General features: G+C 33.2%; 1 protein-coding gene across 1 annotated transcript in view; it reads left to right on the top strand.

Annotated features, from left to right (window-relative positions):
* The first annotated feature begins 4,694 nt into the window (after positions 1 to 4,694).
* The window catches only part of LOC150101611 (zinc finger protein ubi-d4 B-like), a 244,789-nt gene continuing 228,438 nt past the window's right edge, over positions 4,695 to 21,045 (top strand). The window contains exons 1-2 of the mRNA XM_090399857.1: positions 4,695 to 4,889; positions 10,913 to 10,982. Of these exons, the coding sequence (XP_090255983.1) occupies positions 4,695 to 4,889; positions 10,913 to 10,982 (265 nt within the window). The remainder of the gene's footprint in view (positions 4,890 to 10,912; positions 10,983 to 21,045) is intronic.

Genomic DNA, 21,045 nt, shown 5'->3' with positions numbered 1-21,045 from the left:
GAGTTGGAAAAAATCTATCCCAAATGTTATAGGTAGATATTGAAAAATTTGCATAAATAATAATAGTCAAGAACTATTAGACTTTTTGCATTTTCAGTAAATTAAAAATGTTTTTTTGAAGGAAAAAAAAAAAGGAATATAAATAAATATACTTGGAATGGCAGGGGAACAAGATATATAATTGACTATATCATTACTAATCACAAACTAGCTCCATGTGTAAGAGATGTACATGTTTACAGAGAAAATATTTTCAGATCATTATTTAGTGGTTTCTAAAATAGAAATACTAACAGAGAAAACAACAAATAAGAAAAAACAAGAAGTAGAACAAGTATACAAAGTATTTCTTTCAATAAGAAAGCATTACAACATTATATTAATTGGGATTAACCCTGAGGGGGTCAGCAAACTATGACCTGCAGGCCTGATCTAGCCTGTCATCTATTACTGCATAGCTCGTGAGTTGATGATTTTTAAATGAATGTCATGAGAGAATCATGAAATTTGTTTCAGGATCCATAGAATAGTGTTAATGTGATACAGTGTGTCCATTCGTTTGCATATTTTATATGGCTGCTTTTTTGCCACATATGTAATTGCAACAGTGATTGTATGTTTCACTCTCGTTGCTACTCGCACTCAGTGATTTTGATTGCCATGCATTTCTTAGTCACACATGAGTTTGTAGGTAAATATAGGTTACATATTTTTTTTATATTCAAATTCAGTAGCAACATAAAGACATTTCTAAGATGAAATACTGAAAATCTCATTACAAATCAACCTTATCTGATGAATATTTGCATCATTTTTGACAATCGGGAATGCTAACTTTGAACCCAATTAAGTTCAGTTATGTCTCATATTTTACAGAAATCTGTTGTACACAATTCTTTATTTTGTTATTTACAAATTTTTTAAAAATTATTATTTCATATCTAAATACATGATATCTTCAATTTTACCTCTTGGCCCATGAAGCATAGGGTATTTACTATCTGGCCCTTCTCAGAAAAAGTTTGCCACTCCCTGATTTTCTTCAACTTAACTGTTGAAGAATATGTGAAATGCCATCAGATTGGTTAAAAGTTGAGGTTTTTCTTAAAATCATGAATTGTTAATAAGAGAAGAATCTAATTTATAGATGCATTGACCTTTTATGAAAAGAAAAATTATGGATTATAATGAAAACATAAGGATATTCATTACATTTAATACAAGCTGTACAAAGTTTATATAAAAACAAAAATAGTTACAATTAGTAATACATTAACAGAAGAGATTGAAGGTAATCAAATCAAGGTGTAAGACAAGAAATGTAGCCACGTGTCCAATTCTATTTACAGTGTATGTGTGTGTGAATCATATATGGACAACAATAAAACAAGGTGTCCAGTTAAACCAAAAGAACTGTTATCAGTACAATGATGTATACATGTGATCACATTACATTGCAAGATAATGAAGATGACCTACAAAAATCAGTTTATGAATTAAATAAGATAAACCAACAATCTAAAGATTTTGCATAAATCAAAAGCATGTAAAGGTAGAGATCATATTTTTATCAAAAATCATGGCATGTAAAGGTAGAGATCATATTAGACAGAGAAAAAAAAAGTAGTCATAGAAGATAAAATAATAGAACAGATGATATAGCTTAATTATTTAGGTTGCATAATAACATCTAAAAGACAAAGATATTAACAACATCTGACCTCCATGGAGTCAGAGAATCATTATGGGAGGTACATACTATCACACATAAAGCTCATCCAACTATGCCTTAAACTGATTCAGTGTTTCTACATTCACAAAACATTCAGATAATACATTCCAGTCACCAACCACTCTCCATGCTCAGAACTTCTCCTCGCTCCTCTGCTCACACCCTCCTTATACAGTTTCCAGGAATGGCCTCTTGTTCTACCTCCTCTCCCCCCTCTTCCAAAATTCTCTTCCATATCAACCTGATAACTCCTGACTAGCTTATATATCTCAATAATACTCGCCCTCTTCCTCCTCTCTGCCATTATCTGATGTGATGTCTTCACAACTTGTGCGTTGTGCCCCCTGAATTTCCAGTCCTTGTCTACCACAGATCTCTCATCTCCTCTACCTCCTTCAAAGTTTCTCCATAAAGTGTATACTTTGCATCCTATCATTGCTTACTAAATTTCAAACCTTACACTTTGCAACATTTGAACTGATAGTTCTACTTACCTGTTCATTCAATATATATATATATATATATATATATATATTCAAGTCCTCCTGTAAGGCCATAACAGGTGCATATCACCAGTTAAACTTATCCCAGTATCATTAATATACAAATTGAGCAACAATGGTGCTAAAAATGATCCCTGAAGCACACTTCTAGTTATATATTTCATTTTTGGGATACTGCTGCACCCCCCCCCCCCACCCATATACAACTTTCTGATACCTATCTAACAGCCAGTCACTGATCCAAACTCACTAGTCTGTTATCCAGTCCCATTCATTTCAGTTTATTTAACAGCTTGTTGTGTGGCAGTCTATCAAAATCTATTGCAAAATCTAAGTATACCACTGTATATGCATCTCCCTTGTCCATGACTTTTGTCACCTTGTTATGTTATGGTATATAAGTTAGTAAAACATGATCCATCTCCCTTTAACAAAGTAATGCTGATAATCACAGAGAATACTACTGTTAGCAACCCATTTCTCTGTCTAATCTCTCTAGTACCTTCACTACAACTCCAGATGTACAGATTTGCCTATAATTTGTAGTTACAGCTTTATCACCACCTTTATGCATTGGAACAATTTTACCTTCTTTCCACTCCCTTGGAACTTGTGCTGTTGTAACTCTTATTAAACATGCATGCCAATGCTACTTCCAATTTCCTGGAAGAACATTCACTTAAAATGCATGGTGATATGTCATCAAATCCTATTGCCTTATTGACATCAAGTTTATTTATTTCTTCATATACCTCCTGCTCACTCACAATTAAGCATCCTCTCCTGTGTCCTCTACACTTAAGTTTCTCATGATTCCACCCTGATGATGATGAAACACCCTTATAAATTGTTCACAGAATTGAGGTACCTCAACGATGTCTTCTGCAGTTATCATTTTCATTCATTAACATCATCTTACCATAATCATTTCTCCTTTCACTTACCACATATCTGAAAAACTCTCTAGGGTTTTTCTTGACTTGAGTTGCTAATTTCTGCTCGTACTGCACTTTTTCTGCCCTTATTGAGTCACTGTCCTGGCTTATTCTTTTTACTCTTCATGTAACTGATTATTACCATTATTCAACTTTTACTGCTTCCAAAATGCCTTCTTCTTCCAGGTTTCATGCTTAAGCCCCTCATTCATCCATTTTATACCTACCTTATTCACCCTATTGACCTTCATAATGCATTCACACATTGATGCTGTTATGTATTTCTTTGTCATTTCCCAAGTGGCATTTATTTCCTTACAGCTCAACTCCTCATTCCGTACTATAGCTTCAAGCTGTCTCCTTTAGTCTTTATTTATCCTACCTCATTTCTTCCACGTATTTCTGCTCGAGTGTTTTTTTGTGTGTACAATTACAATTTTAACATTGTATTCCTGATGTCTCTTTGACTGAGCCGAAATATTAAAATCGATTAAACTTGTTTAATCAGTTCTCTTGTTTCTGTAAATTATTTCATTAAAGTACAACATTAATGCCAACTTACAAGAAGTCTTTGCAGAATCTGCAGTTAATGTAATATTTATTTAAGATGGCATTAGTCTCCTCTGATTAGTCCCTAAAACATGGAAGTTATTGTCACTTTGAAATTGTTTCTATCAGAGCTTTTTTTATGTATGTAACAACAGCTAATTAATGATAACACTATTTCTCTGTTTTTTATATATTAAAATATGAGGGCCACTGCCCTCCTATTTTTCCCCCTCTAAGAAAATATAATTTATTTATTAAATTGGCTTTTAGACGGGTTAATCATTCATCTTTTGTGGGCACTCCGTCATTTTTCAATGGTCTCCATCATTCTGTATATGCTTTTGTCTTTGTTTGGCAAGATGCTGTATGCCAACCCTGCAAAAGTCAGAGCCCTTCAGAAATGGCTAATGTCAATGTCTTGTCATTTGCAAATTGGCATTCTTTAGCATGTCAAACAATGGTAGTCAGAGGGTGATAGATCGATGCTGTGGATAAGTGTTGTGTTGCATTTGCATCCCTTGGGTACAATTGACATGTAGTCAGATGTTGTTTCTGCAATCTCTCCATGTATTGTTCTGATTGTAGTGCTTTCCTCCAAAAAAAAGTCCACAGTGACACTCACTGTGATGGAACTAGTGACTATTGCTGTCCACTCAGTGACATGTAAAGCTCCCTGCCATGCATTAAAAGAAAGAAGGGGGGGAAGAAAAACATTACTTTCACACTGTTCTCCTTTACTACCATTTCTAGTTGTCATGCTCTGTGCATCTTATTTTAAATCTGAAATACATCTTTCTCTCTCTCTTTGGTAGCATATGATAATGATCAAGTATAAATATTTCTGAAGCACTATTGATTATATAATATAAAAGTACTTATTTATCTGGGTGTCCATTTTGATATATATATTATGCATTAGATATATGTGTAGATATTTAAAAGAAAAATTTTTATTTAGAAGGTCATCAAATTAGCATGTTGGAAAATGCAGTTGCCCGTCTTGATGATGGAGAAGGTGCTGATAAGATTACTGAAGATTCTAAAGATTCCTGGTACAAAGAATTTGAGGAGTCTGTAGAGCATCTTGATGTACCAGATGTTGAAGATCCTGACACTGATCTTGAAGATTATGAAGAGCCATATGTTCGCAAAAAGAAAAGAAGAATTAGGGTGAGTGTGTTAATATGAAGCTGAACATTGTTTGATTTTAGATAATTTGTAGTTCCTTTCCCACAAAAAGAAACTTATGTAATGCTGCTAGCTAATTAAACAATTTTTTTTTATTTATTTTTTTTTTTTAATTTTTATTTTTTTTATTTTTTTCAAATGTTTCTTTTGTAAGGTCAAGTGGGAAGAGTGTGTTCAAATTTTGTGAAATTGAACTTGCCATCACCTGAATTTGGATTGCAGGTCCATTTTGGTTGCCCAGCTATCTTAATCCATCACAATTTTAAATATTCTTTAAATCCTCTAAACACAGTTGTTTAAACACATTCTTCAAAAAAGTATCCAAAATTGTATGTTCGGGAATGTTTCAAAGAGCATTCATATTTTTAGCAATTGTTGAGACTCAGCATATATACTTTGCATAATCTTTTGCATATGTTATATATGCTGTACAAATTAGAGAATTAACAGCTTCTTAAAGATGACAAAAGAAATATTTATTATACACAAAGGAGAAGATTTCATTAAGGTAGAATACAGAGTAATTTTTTTTTGTAATTAAGGCAGCATAGACATGGTCATTTCTTACTATAGCAAGCTTTGTTAGAGAAAAACTCACTCACTAACAAGCAAACTGTGAAAAGTTAAGTTTATGCCTACAATGTTAACTTAAAGGAGTTTTTCCATGGCATACCTACAGTGCAACAAAATATGCCTTTTAGGTCTCAGTTTTTTTCCTTTTAGGTTTGTAGTTAGAATTTGCATATTGGAAAATTTACTCTCAACACAAATCATCAAATGGAAATAAATATCCATAAAAGAAGATAAACAGCTTAGCACAGTCTAAAAATACTAGGAATGGATTAACTAGCTGTGAATAACACTGAATTCCATGTATTTTAAGGTATAGAATTCGAAAATTGGACTTATTCCAGCATGTTAGGTTTTACCATAAGTATTGTATGCCCACACTTCATAGAACCAGATTTGACAATATGCCAAGAATAGTCAATTCATGCTGAAGGGGAGAAAGAAATAAAGGATATACGAATTGGTCACCAACATGTGAAATCACGTGCTTTATATAAATTTTCCAACTGTTGTACAAGCAAAATAATTACCACTTTAAGAACTAGAATTTTGATAAAAGAAAAGCTAATTATTTGACATATAATAATAAATACAGATCCCACAAAACGCATTGATTACCCTAATATCGGAATGGATTCTCCTCCTTCTGACATGCTCAGAAGGGTCATGCAGCTGTGGGCGTACAGTATGCCAAAACATAAGCTTGGCTAAGTATTGTTTATTGTTATTAAAAAAAAATTTCCATTACTACCAAAATTGTAGTAATGGAAATTTTGGTAGTATTAATAAATGCAAAATTTATTATGTATTTTTGCATAATATGTATCAGATGGTTTAATGTTTGGAAAAAGTTTGGAAAATTTGTATCAGATGGTTTAATGTTCGGAAAAAGTTCCATCCACCAAAGATGGAACTTTTTTTTATCTCTCCTTAGTGATATAGAAACTACAAGCTAGTATGAAACAAGATAAGAACATGTAACAATCAGCTAACCGTGTTCAAGTGAAGTGAAGCTTACCAGATATAATGTACCTAACATTTGTTTTAGGTTGGATATGAATTTCATCACCCAGTGTGAGACCACCACTCTGCTTAATGGAGTTGTTTGGGGGGATTAAAAAAGTTCCATCTTTGGTATCTAGAGCAAGGCTAGGCTTCTGGACCATGCAAAAAAATCAATAAAAATACAAAAGAAATTATAAAATTAATGAAATAAAAATTTATTTAAGTTTATTTATTTTTATTTAAATTTATTTATTTATAAAAAATTTATTTATTTATTTATCTGTATTTAAGTTTTGTCGATCTGGAAAAGGCATATGATAAGGTGCCAAGAGAGAAGCTATTCAATACGTTACAGTTATATGGTGTCAATGGGGCATTATATCAAGCAATACTTAGTCTTTATTTGAGTTGCAAGCGAGCAGTTAGAATTGAAGGAAGTACAGGAAGATGGTTTAATGTTAAATCTGGTGTGAGACAAGGATGTACATTATCCCCTCTGTTATTCATTATATGGATCACGTTATGGAAGAAAGGGGTATTAAACATGATATCAGAATTGGAGATGTTAATGTCAGCTCTTTGCTTTATACGGACGATGTTGTTATTATTATTATTATTATTATTATTATTTGACACCTCCAGGGAGTCCAAAGACTCATCGAGGGAGAGTGTGCCAACAGCATCGAACGATTGGTTCCCTTCCAACTACTAACTGCACTCAAAATTACTTAACTGAGCCATTAGTAGCAGAGGCTCTACTAATCAACCAACCTTTGCCAGCAATGTTATACTTCTAAATAAATCCGCTACAAGTTTGCAAGATTCCCTGACTAAATTGAATAACTGTTGTAATAAATATGGTATGAAGGTCAGCAATAAAAAGAGAAAGATAACGCAAATAGGTAGAATCGTTGAAAATGTCAACTGTGTTTTGAACGGAGAACCTGTGGAACAAGTAAAACTTTTCAGCTACTTAGGCATGATTTTTACTGAAGATGGTAAATTAAATATGGAAATAGACAACAGAATCAACAAAGCTGGTATGGTAAGCAGTCAATTGAATAGATTCATATGAATAAGAGAGAAATTAGTCGTAACACTAAATTAGCTGTATACAAGACAGTATTCAAACCAGTTTTAACTTATGGATCTGAGATCTGAGTCAGAAGTAAAACACTTGACCAAAGACTAGAGACCGCAGATATGAGAGTCCTGAGAAAGATTAGAGGCGTAAACAGATGGCAGCAATGGCAATATCATATTAAAAATGAGGATATTAGGAAAGTACTTGACATTGTCAGCATCTAGGAATGCATTAGCAGAGCTAATCTCAGCTGGTATGGTCACTTAAACTGAATGGGCGAGGAAAGATTAGCAAAACAAGTGTTCTCTGGCAGGTTGGCAGGAAAACGACCCCGAGGAAGACCAAGATATAGATGGATTGATACGGTACAAAGTGCCTTAGACGATAGAAATATAAAATCTGATAATGTTGGAATCTTGACAAGTAACAGTCTGATTTGGAGGAAAATTGTAGATAGGAAGTTAGTAATGATGTAAATGTTTCATGTAGTACTATCATATCCTATACACCCCTTGAGGGTACATGTCAGGAATTTGATGATGATGAAAAAAGAAAAAAAAAAATCCTTAGCCCACTCACAATACTAATGTATTATGGGCTTGCAACCATTCACGAGTGAGAATCACATAACAAAATGACACAAACTTACAGAATATGCATAACATAACACTTGTGCACTTAAACTAATTACAGCCTGCTTAGGATTAGTTCCTACTGGATTCAAATAGGAGCTTCAGAAATCTCCTTAAGCAAGCTTTCATGCCTAAAATAGCTTCTGTGTACAGTTGTCTTTCCGAAGGAAACTACACTTATTGATAAAATATAGAGACAAATCAGACATATAAAATTCACCATAATGAATTTTGAATGAAGTTCTTGGTGTTCTCAGTAAAAGCAACGAGTTTGGCTGAAATGATCGAGGCTCAGGTTCCTTGTGAATATCACATGGAAACAAAAACACGCGAGGTCAAGAAATAGGAGGTTCAGTACAAAAAATCTGAAAGGTTGTCTGGTGACAACCAGAACTTCATAATTCTGGCAGCACACTTAGAAATGCTTGAAATCTATGGAATCAGAACCTTTCTTACAATGGGGGGTTGTACAGAGAGACGGTACGGTTCTTGAGATGTTATGGGGGAGGTGTGAAAAATTTATCTATGATGGCTTCAAAAATTTGAAAAGTTTAATCTTGCAATAACCTATTCTATTTATTGACCTTCACTGGACTGCTCCTCTTTCTTTACCCACTATGTATCAGATTATCTGATGCATACTAGGCAGAGGTACCTGATACATTTGACATCTATTATCAGTTGCATCAGTGAACATAGAATCCTTTGGAAAGACATGAAGTCTATTTTAGGCATGATTGCTTGTTTAAGGAAAGTTATGATGCCCTAATTATATCATCCTAATTTGCATCATAATGGTTGTTTGTTGATGTTTAAAGTATTGAAATTAATTTTTTTTATAAATCAGTCCGACACATGAGAAGACAAAAAACCTGTAACTGAAAACCTGTGATATGAGTGGGCAAGTAATTATTCAACCTTAATGCTACTTTTAAATCTCCTGCAAAATTAAAGAACTTACTCAACTCATTTAAGGATCCACTTCCTCCACTGGTCCACCCTGGAGTATACCATATTCATTGTACCTGTAATTTGCCCTATATAGGTGAAACAAGATGCCCAATTCCTATCAGAAAAAAAGGAACATAAATGGCACATTAAATTTAATAACTATGGTAAATCCTCTTTCTGATCATGCCCTGAATATTTCACATAGAATTGAATGGAAAGGCATGGCACCTGTTGCTTACATCACGCTAAACCCTGGTATAAACATAAATTTAAGGAGGCCTTTGAAATTCTTATCAACCATCCTAATCTTAACAATAATGATGGTCTAAAAATCCCAAGAGTATGGAAGGCACATATTCTACCCGCATAACCTTTCCGTCTAAGAGTTAATTATAAATAGGACTGTATGTAATCCAGCATTCAGTGTAATCTTAGCAGGATGTAATTACATAGGATGTAATCTTAGCTGTAATATAACAACTCTCATGTTAAATTAAGGCAATTGTTCTCTGATGAAGTTATAAATAGAATATAGCTTTGATGTAGTTATTTTATTTAATTTTTTTTCACTAGAGGTCAGGTCAGTAGAATAACCATTGATCAAATCGCTGTCTCTTTGGCATACTGTTTGAAATGTAATATAGCTTGTCTCTGTATGCATATGTATATTCTCCAGAGTCCTTAATATGAAGGTCGAAACATCGCGAAATTAAAGTAATTATTTCTAACACAGTTGTTGTAGTCTCCATAATTTGTCTGGAATAAATTCTGATCACTGTGTAATGCTAAAGGAAACAATCTCACATAAGTTTTTTTCATTATAAGACCATCTTTACCTACCTAGTCTCACTCTCATGCCAAATGGGATGATCTCCATAATTTCTACTTCTTTCCATGATGACTATCATTTCTGTTCTCCAGATTCAAACATCCACTCAGACCAAGTAACAGAAATAATTTTTACTAGAATGATTTTTTATTTCTCCTTCCATACAAAATATCACCATCCAAGCCATGGTTCCCCAAGCAAGTTTTCCAAGGCATTCCACGAAAAAAATTTTGTATAATGCAAGTGGATCAAAACCAAAATTTCCAGTATCACACTTAGCCTGTATTATCCCTCTCTTTCCATGACCCACATCAAAAATAGCATGTGTGACATCACGAAAAAGGAAGGCTGACTTACTGGCAATTACTCCTCTCTTCAGACTCTTGCATAGATGACCAAGGCAAAGCAGCCTCCTACAACTTTATCAAGAACTACTCGCCCTATTCTACCCCTAGTCTTTCATTAGAAAGAAATCAGAAGAATACAATGGAACTAAAAGTCATCTGCCTTCCCTACTTATTGGCATCTACCCCACAACATGGAAACAATAATCTGTTCATCCTATCCCACAAAAAAAAAAAAAAAAAATGATAATAATAAATAGATAAAACTAACCCAACAAACTATGATCTAATTACTTTTCTTTTCTCTTAAAACCATAGAATAGATAGTTTGGTTGTATAGTCATAAGAAAACAAAAACAGTCAGTCGTTTTTGCCCGTTATCTCATATTCCAGAACTGTTTTTCAACTGCTGTCTAAAATATAAGGAAAAATTTAATTTAATCTTGTTTTGCTTATGCTTAAATTTGATATTACTGAGAATTTGCATTATCTGTAATGGTCAACAATTAAATGAACTTTCTGTTATTATATTATAACTTTTCCATCAAATTTCATAATTTTATTTTTATTTTTTTATTTTACTCATACAGAGTACTAGAGGCCGAAAAAGAGCAGATCGATATGATTATACTGATATGGAAAAACCTTATGTTTGTGAAAGTAAGCATTAATTATATATTGATATTGCACAACATAAAAATATGTTACCATTTATTGTGTGTGTGTGTGTGTGTGTGTGTGTGTGTGAGAGAGAGAGAAATATGAATAGTTGCATTTCATGGGACTTACAGAACTTTAAAAAAGCAAAAAAATTAAAAAGCCTGTTCTTATATTTACATATTATAAACATAAAAAAATGCTCTCTCTCTCTCTCTCTCTCTGGTGTTTGTTTTAATCTTTATTTCAAGTGTTTTATTAAATAGTATAATGATTATTTTATGAAAGCAATAGGTAGTAAAGATAATTTATCTTCCAACCTCCAAGGAGTCCAACTCATTGTGGGCAGGCTTTATATCACATACACAACTCTGTACCTTAAATGCATTCAGATTCTCTGCAGTCGCCACTCTCAGACAATGTATTCTAATCATTCACCACTCTCCATCAAAAATAAAAAAAAACTGATTCTCACTTTCCTGATTCTTACACCTTCTTTATACAGCTTTCATGGATGAACTCTTTTTCTCTTTCATCTTCCACCATTCTATAAAAAGCCTTTTCAGTGTTAATCTGATAAAAACGCATTACATATATGCCTCTCTATCATATTGTTGTGTCCCAATTTACGATTTCTACTCTAATCTTACAAATTCCTTTTATCTATATTCTTCTAACTTCTATGCCCGAGATTTTACCAAAACTTATACCAATATCTAAGTTATTGCTCCCCGTAGTACCCCTAATATTTGTATTTATACTGTGCCTGATCAAATATTACTCTATTTGATCACAAAAGAAACAAAGAAATTATGAAAGAATTAAACCAAGAATCAGTAATAGAAAAAATTAAAAAATATAAACATAAATGGATGGAACACGTTCAAAGAATGAAAATAGAAAGATTACCAAAACAAGCCTTAAAGTACAAGCCATTAGGAAAAAGAAAACCAGGACGTCCTCTTAAAAGATTCAACGATGACTTCTAAGGCTGGAACAGGCCATGCTAGGCCTAAATCCTTGATATACATGATGATGACTCAGTTCTTCCAAAGTTAAACCCCTGGGTGGGCTATTACAAAATTGTATTTTGTAAACCCCTAGCCCACCCAGGGGTTTACAAAATACAATGCACATGTAACCTACCATACATAGGGGAAACAGGGCAAACCATCCCAATTAGGAAGGACGAACACAAACGACACATTAAATACCTCCATTTTGGAAAAACCGGCCTTTCTGACCACGCACTCCAAGCATACCAAGAATTGATTGGAAAAGTACCAAGTCCCTACACCGCACCAAAACCTGGTTTGAGAGGAAATTTAAAGAAGCATGTGAAATGCTCAAACATAATCCAAATCTGAACAAAAATGATGGTCTAACCATATCCAAGGATGTGCAGGACCCATTTGCAACCTTTATAGCAACTACAGAAGACTTGAAGGTTCCCCCCCCCCCCCCCCTTTAACTTTCAATAGCAACTTGAACTGTACAAGTCCAGAAGAAAAAAATTGTACTGTACAAAAAGAAGAATCTTAGTACAGGAGTACTTTAGCGGAGTTTATTGTAATTTTATATTTAATTTATTTATTAATTTTTTTTTAATCACTAGAGGTCAGACTAAGAAAAAGATTAATTAACAGCGTAGATATAATTTACCTTTATAGAGGGCAAGATCATGTAGCTTGCTTTCCTGTACACATGTATCCTTCTGATGAAGACCTCAATACAGGGGTCGAAACGTCATGTGTTATTTTATTAATAATTAGTAAAATAATCATTTCAACACTTGTGTTTTGTGTCCCTAAATTCATTTACAAAAATTGAACTGGTCACGTACCATTTCCTGAGTTTCTTTATTTTTTGCTAAAAGGAAAATGTCATCTCCAAAATATAAGTGATTGAATTTTTTTCCTCTGATGCTGATTCTATAATTTTTCCATGAGATGTTCTTAAAGACTTCTTCTAATGTAGCAGAAAAAAAAATCATCATCAAATTCCTGACATGTACCCTAAAGGGGTGTACAGGATATAATAGTACTACATGAAAAACTTAACTCATTCCTGGGGCAACATGTATATAGAAGCTAATTTCAGGCGCAAACAAAGAGTGCATCTGAAATTAGCTTCTATATGTGAGTTATACAATTACATCATTACTAACTTCCTATCCTCCAAATCAATCTGTTACCTACCAAGATTATTATTAGATTTCCAACATTATTAGATCTTATATTTCTGTCTTCTAAGGCACTTTTTCCTATCAATCCAGTATTTTCCTGTATCTATACCTTGGTCTTCCTCTGGGTTTTTTTCCTGCCAACTTGGCAGAGAACACTTGTTTTGCTAATCTTTCCTCTCCCATTTTGTTTAAGTGACCATACCACCTGAGATTAGCTCTGCTAACTAACACGTTTGATGCTAACAGTGTTAAGCTCTTTCCTAATATCCTCGTTTTTTAATATGATATTACCATTGATGCCATCTGTTCACACCCCTAATCTTTCTCGGGACTCTCACATCTGCTGTCTCTAGTTTTTGGTCAAGTGTATTATTTCTAATCCAGCTCTCAGATCCATATAAGTTAAAATTGGTTTGAACACTGTCTTGTGTAAGCTAATTCAGTGTTTTGACTAATTTCTTTCTTGCTTTATTGATTCTGTTGTCTATTTCCATATTTAATTTACCATCCTCACTTAAAATTGCACCCAAGTACCTGAAATGTTTTACTTGTTCTGTAGGTTCTCAATTCACAACGTAGTTGATATTTGAATGTTTCTGCCTATTTTCATTGTCTTTGTCTTGCTGATTTTCATACCAAATTTATTACAACAGTTATTCAATTTAGTCAGGGATTCTTGCAGACTTGTACTGAATTTATTTAGGTGTATAACATCATCTGCATAAAGTAAAGAGCTGAGATTAATATCTCTAATTTTGATACCAAGTTTAATACCACTTTCCTTCATAATGTGATCCATATAGATAATGAATAATAGAGGGGATAATGTACATCCTTGTCTTACACCAGATTTAACATTAAATCATCTTCCTATACTTCCTTCAATTGTAACTGCTGACTCGCAACTCGGAGACTAAGTGCTGCTTGATATGATGCTCCATTGACACCATGTAACTGTAGTATTTTGAATTGCTTTTCTCTTGGCACCTTGTCATGTGCCTTTTGCAGGTCTACACAACTTAAATACAGATCTTTGTTATGTTCTCATGATTTCTCAACTAATTGCCATAAAATGAAAATCTGATCTTGACAGCCTCTATTTGGTCTGAATCCAGCTTATTCTTCCTTCCACAATCCTTCTCAACTGTTTCTGAAGATTTACTTACATAAATCTTACCAGGAACACTGAGTGGGGAAATACCGAGTGCTTTTTTTCTGCCGTAACTCACCAGAATGGCGTTCTGGCACCTATTTTTTTTCAATTTTTCAAAAGTGATTTTTGAAATAATGTTCTCATAAGCGCACGCCATTAGCATCTGTGTTTGTGGCTGTATGGACGTGTGATTGACAACATGCAAAAGATTTTCGATAAAATATCTTTATTGAATTGACGTAAATTTAATGTCATTATTTTCATATCCTTTTAGCATTTTTTTTTATAAATTTTAATTTATAAAATAAAATTTATAAACATTAATAAAAAGCCTAGAATAATAACAGACACAACATGTCTGTTATTATTCTGAAATAATGGTGCCAGTATTCATTATTTCATATGGAAATAACGGTGCCAGTTGATGTTTTCGAATCATCTCAAACTAATCTTGAGGAGCAAGGCCAAACTGAATATGACTGGCCAAATTGCTGGACGTTAGATCAAAAAAATGATTTTTGCTCGAAAAATGAATGTATGTATATTTGCAAAAAGAAACTTGGCTTGTACTTTTCGCCTTGCAGAAAAGTTAGAACTCTTGTAATTGAAAAAAGATGGGAATGAAAATTCAAAAAATGGGCCAACAATGAGATTACATATTCTTCTTGCAAAGATAGGAACCTAGGAACCTACAGATGAGCTCACTTTGAAAAAAAAAAAAAAAGTTCTATCACAGAGAGTCTGCTGCACACAAAGCAGCATTAAAAATTGTTTCTGAAAACGAAAAAAAGACCCTTGAAAAGGTTTTTTTTAAAATCATTATCTCGTGAAAAAGAAATAACCTCAAAAATATTTTGAACTGCATTTAAAGTAGCAAAGGAAAACCAGTCATTCCATAATTTTGAAAGTGAAATTGATCTGTAAGAACTGAATGGAATTGAAATGGGTCGTATTCTTCATTCAACAAATGCATGTATTAATAGTCATACCCTGACTTACGCGAATACGGAGTTACACAGTTTCATATATGTACGTATTCCCGTCCCACTTCACGCCTCGCCACTAGTCATATCTTTCCGGCTCCGGCTGCATTTGCCAGTGTCACACATGCTCTGAACAAGCACTGACGTGTTTCGCACGGTCTCCATTCATACATGATTTTTATAGTCTGCAAACCTTGCGATTGTTTAATGTTATGTTCTTGATAAAAATTTTATCACATGAAAAATAATGTCGTCCAAAGGAAGCAAGTCCGATTCTTCTACAGCTAGCAAGAAAAGAAAAACATTGACTTTGGAAACAAAACTCAACATTATTAAGGATTTTGAAGGCAGAATGAAAATTTGTGAGCTAGCAAAGAAGTTAGATCTACAGGAATCCACAGTAAGAACAATCATAAAAAAAAGGTTTACAGAATTTGGAGGACATAGATTCTAACGAGGAACGAATTGTAGTCACATGGTAAGGAATAAAAAAATCATTAGCTTGCTATGAAGAAATTTTGCGTGACAAGAAAAAGACATTATCCCATCAGAAGAATCTATTAGATTTTATGAAACCATTGACATCGAAATAACTTTCTTTTTTTTTTATGTACGAAAAACTACAATTATGATTATGTTTCTTAAAAAATATAGGTGTTTTTGTAAACCTTTGGTCCCAGTTAACTAATATTTTGTATGTTTGTATATATATGCAAAATTATACCCGAGTTACGCGAATTCGACTTGCTCACTTTTTTGTTGGTCCCACCTACCGCGTAACTTCGGGGTATGACTGTATTGTGAATCATGTAAGTGAAGAAATGAGAAAAAATGTGTTTAAAGAAATCGTTCAATCCAAAAATATAATTTCATTGATAATTGATGAATCAACAACAATAAGCAATAAAACCACTCTCATAGTGTATATTCAATGCTGTATCGAAAGTGTTGAAATTAATTCACCGATAAATTTATTTTTGGACTTGATCGAACTTGAAAACGTAATGGCAAAAAGTGTATTTGATTCCTTACTCCAATGTCTTAATTATTATGGGATGACAGAAGATTATTTAAAAAAATATTTAGTTTCTCTAGCATGCGATGGACGCAATGGCACTGCTGTAATGTTAGGGTGTAAAAGTGGAGTGAAAAAATTGCTGTCAGAAAAATTTCCTTCTATTATAGTTTGGCATTATGCTAATCACAGACTAGAATTATTAGTAAGTGATGCTATAAAGAAAATTTCAGGAAGCTATAGATTCAAATCATTTATTGATAAACTTTATGTCCTATACCATGCTTTGCCAAAAAAACAGTAGAGAGTTGCATTTATGTGCAAAATCACTAAAGTTGAGCTGTTGAAAATTAGAAGAATTTTAAGTACTCAATGGATGTCATCTAGTTTCCGATCAGATTTGGCTGTGTGGAATAATTTTGAATCTCTAGTGCATCGTTTTGAAGATGCAATGCATGATCCTAGGAGAGATAAAAATGATAAATGTACTTATGATGGCTTAAGAAGAAAAATAACATCTACTACGGACTTTTTATTGGATCTGGGATTGATGTGTGACACTCTCCAAGAATTGTCTGAATTAAGTTTGGACCTGCAAGACAGTGACACGAACCTTTACAAGGCAAATCAAAAAATAAATGCACTTGTACAAGTTTTTGAAGAAAGAAGACAGGTTTTTGGACCCTATTATAGATGTGCTGCAGCTGCTGTATGCGATCTGCACTTTTGTGGAGGTTTACTTCATGAAAAAGCTCCAAACAATAATCCTCCTATTGACCCCAAAACATTTTATACCAAATTGAAAGAAGAGTCAGTTGAAAAAAGGTTGCTTGATAGCTAAGATGTTGAGCTAGCACTTTGGGCTCACATGCTTGACCAAAAACATTGGCCTGAAGATATTGATGTTCAGCTAACATTCAGATTGGCCGAAATTAGCAATTTGTCAATCAGACTGCAACTAAATGAAAGAGAAATGATTCGTGGATTCTGTGAATACATTCTCGATAAGACATACCCAGAAAAACTGTTGCGTTTGGTACGTGCTCTGAATACCATTCCCATTTCATCAAGTGAATGTAAATGTGGATTTTCGCAAATGAATTTAATTATCATCCCAACAAGAGCTTCGTTGAAGACTAAAACAGTTTTGGCACTTTTATTCATCAAACTTGTTGGACCACCTTTAAGACTTTTCAATCCTTCAAAGTATGTTGATCTGTGGTTACTTAGAGGACGACATTCGGTCGTCCTCTAAGTCGTCCTTAGATATTAAGAGCAAAGAAAGGAGTCGAGACGATTTGTTCGACGAGAATTGGACAAAACTTTGGAAAATGCTATGAACTTCTCTTAAATCATATGTTTTTACAAATTTACTTTTATATTTGGTCTTTGGTTGTACATTTTAATTTGTTTAATTTTACATTTGATCATGTCTAAAATAAAAAATACTAAAGATAAATTATATTTAATTTATTTATGCGACTCCATGACAGCAACAGCTGCTTTATATTTCATTTAAATTAAGAGTTGAATATCATTTTCTTTAATGAAAAGCTTAATAAGATGCGAGTTCCGGCACCTTTTTTTCTAAAAAAAAAAAAAAAGCACCGGAAATACCTCTCTAATTCTCACATTCAGTTTTATTTCTCTTTTTATATATTGGTACTATGAGAGCTCTACTCCAGTCATCTGGAATTCATCCCTCTGTCCAGGCCTTCTGAACTATACGGTGCAGCCACTGTAAGACTTTTATACCTCATTACTTGAGCATTTCTGGTCGAATATCATCTACTCCAGCTACCTTTCAACATTTCAGGTTTTTGATGGCTTTTTCTACTTCAAGTATGGATATGTATTCCTGATCACATGCCTGTTGAGTGTTTCTTACCACTGTGCTCTCACTGATTGTTTCATTTAGCAATATTTCGAAGTAATTACTCCATACTTCAAGGATATCTTTTTCTCCAGTTTTTTGTCACCTTTATCATCTATAATTCATTTCACAACACTCTTTCCTCCATTTCTGAGCTTTTTGTTCAATAACCTCCAGAATATCTTGTTGCCTTCTTTATATTTATTTTCTCTGTTCCTACTAAAGTCTTCCCATGACTTTTGTTTAGATAGTTTTACACAGTGTTTAGTTTTCTTACATTTATCTCTATATTCTCTAAGAGTGAGCTGACTTATTTGCCAGAACTTTTGATATGCTTTCTTCTTTTCCTTCAGTGCCTCTTTAACTTCCTGTGTCCACCATGCAGTTCTGATTTTTCTATTCTTGCAGACAGAAAACAGTTTAAATTTAAAACAATAAAAGAAAATAATTTAAATGATATAGGATCACTTGCTTTACTCCTCTCCCAGTACCAAATTCCTTTACTTGATGTTGTAGCTTTATACTATCTTTTGAGTTTTGATGTATAGTTTTTAATAATTGGATATACTTTATTGGGATGGCTTGCCATTTTCACTGTTCATTATTTCTGATTCATGTAGAGAATCGAAGGCTTTTTCAAAATCTATGAACACAAAATTATGAAAGATTATATTCATATGCTTCTTCTATTAGTTGATAAATCGTATGATCTATTGTAGAAAATCTTGCTCTGAATCCTGATTGTTCATATGGCTGTGCATCATCAAAAAACTTTGTGATCCTATTTAATATAAGGAATATAAACAGTTTGTACAATTGTGATAGCAAACTGATTGGCCTATAGTTTATTGATGCCATCTCTGCTGCCCTTTTTATAAAATAAGATAATCAAGGATTTATGCCACTGCACTGGAATTTTTTCTATAGTTGAAATATCATTGAACATATCCAATATGACCTTATGAGAAAACTGAACCTCTTGATTTTGCATGTTCTACTAATATGCCATCTTCTCCAGCACTATTATTCTTTGCTGGCTTGAGGGCTTGAAGCCTCACCTAAATATAGTAGAGGATTTGTATCTATTTCCTTGCCTGTGTATAGGTCCCTATAAAACTCACTACATATTTTCATTATTTCTTCTCTATTGTATTGTACTATTGTTCCTTATTTTTCAATTTTGGAGTCTCTTTTTTCTTCCATGTAACTCTTGTTTGAGATTTTTTTATTTTCTATTATGTTCTTAAATTATATTTTCTGGTGTCATTTTTGATTCCTTTTCTAACTAACTTTCACGTTTCCACAAATTCCATATTGCCTTTGCTACTCTGTGTCGTCTTTTCCTTAATTCTTCCATTTTTTGATTATCGAATAAGCCTGATTTATTCATGCTTTCAACTTTCCTTCCTCAAATTTATTTCCTCAAATTTTTCTTTGTTTATTATATCTTCACCTTGTAGTGTGGGTTTTTTCATTAACAGTTTCAATCTCTCTCTCTCTCTCTCTCTCTCTTAATGATTATTTTTATCCATGCTCTCACCAGCCTATGATCACTATCATAATTAAACTGGTTGTTAACAGATACATCTTGTAGTATATCCATGTTGTTCACCATAATATAATCAATTTCATTACAACCTTCTCCATTTGGTGATCTCCAGGTCCATTTTCGTTTAGTTTGCTTTTTAAAGAAAGTATTTCCTACATACAATCTCTAGCTTTCTGCAAATTTGACAAGTCTTTGTTATCTTGCATTTTTTTGGTCCATACCCTGTACACCTAAAACACTTTCTCCCTGCTGTTTCTTGCCTACTTTATAATCAAAGTTGCCCATTACAATTTTCCAGAGCCACGGACTATCTCTGAGAGTGCTGGGGAGATCCTCATAGAAATTTGTTAATTTCTTCATCAGAATGACTGTAGATGGGTGCATATATTTGTATTATACTTAAATCACACCACTTATTGATTTTCAATCTAAGAGTTCTAATTCTATGGGAGAAGATTGGTTTAAATTTAAGAATGTTATTTTTCCATTTTTTATGGACCATAATTCCAATTCCTCCTTGACCATGATCTTTAGTAGTATGTAAAATATAATTGCTTGTTTCGATCATTTTTTCTTCTATTCTTGTTTCAGAAAGTTCAAGAATATCCCAATTTATTTTTGCCAGTGCTTTACACAGCTTTTCTTGTTTTTCTTCTCCTTTTGAAGTTCTGACATAAGTACAGATGAATTTCCTTATGGGTGTTCTTCACAGATGTATTATCTAGAAAGGACCTCCCATTTGTGTTTGAGGTGATTTGCTTACTTATTGCAATAAGTAAGCAAATTACTAAGACATGATCTTTTTTTCTTTAGCAGACTCAGGCTATCCATCAAAGAGAATGCCACTGTTGTCAAATCAGTTTTCGATCCTGATTCATAGATTAGCCTATAATTTGAAGATTGAAGGAGTACAATCTTACCTTCCTTTCACTTCTTTGGAACTTGGTTCATTATAAGACTCATATTAAACAAGTATGTCAACTTCCTGGCACATTCTAGGAATAATTAAGTATATATGCGTAATTGTTTAAGTAAGAGCGGCTGTAAACGTTGTACACTACCAATATTATTAGTGTGGGTTTTTTTTTCTTGCTTAAACTAAATACGAAAACGTTAATATTAGACCTAGTAACCTGCAGAGAAAAAAAAAAAAAAATGGCGGCGGCATTGTCATTCCATGATTTTAATTTGGATTTCAGTCGGTTCGTTAAGTGTGAGGTCTGTTATATGTATTCCTTCGATTACATAAATGATTTGTGGATGTTTAGTGCGGATGGAAGAAGGGTGTGTGCGAAGTGTGACCTGAAC

The sequence above is a fragment of the Typopeltis vanoorti genome, chromosome 11 (assembly GCF_054136105.1).
Source record: "Typopeltis vanoorti isolate ZY-2024b chromosome 11, IOZ_Tvanoo_1.0, whole genome shotgun sequence".
Classification (NCBI taxonomy): Eukaryota; Metazoa; Arthropoda; class Arachnida; order Uropygi; family Thelyphonidae; genus Typopeltis; species Typopeltis vanoorti.
This window is presented reverse-complemented; position numbering and strand designations above follow the sequence as displayed.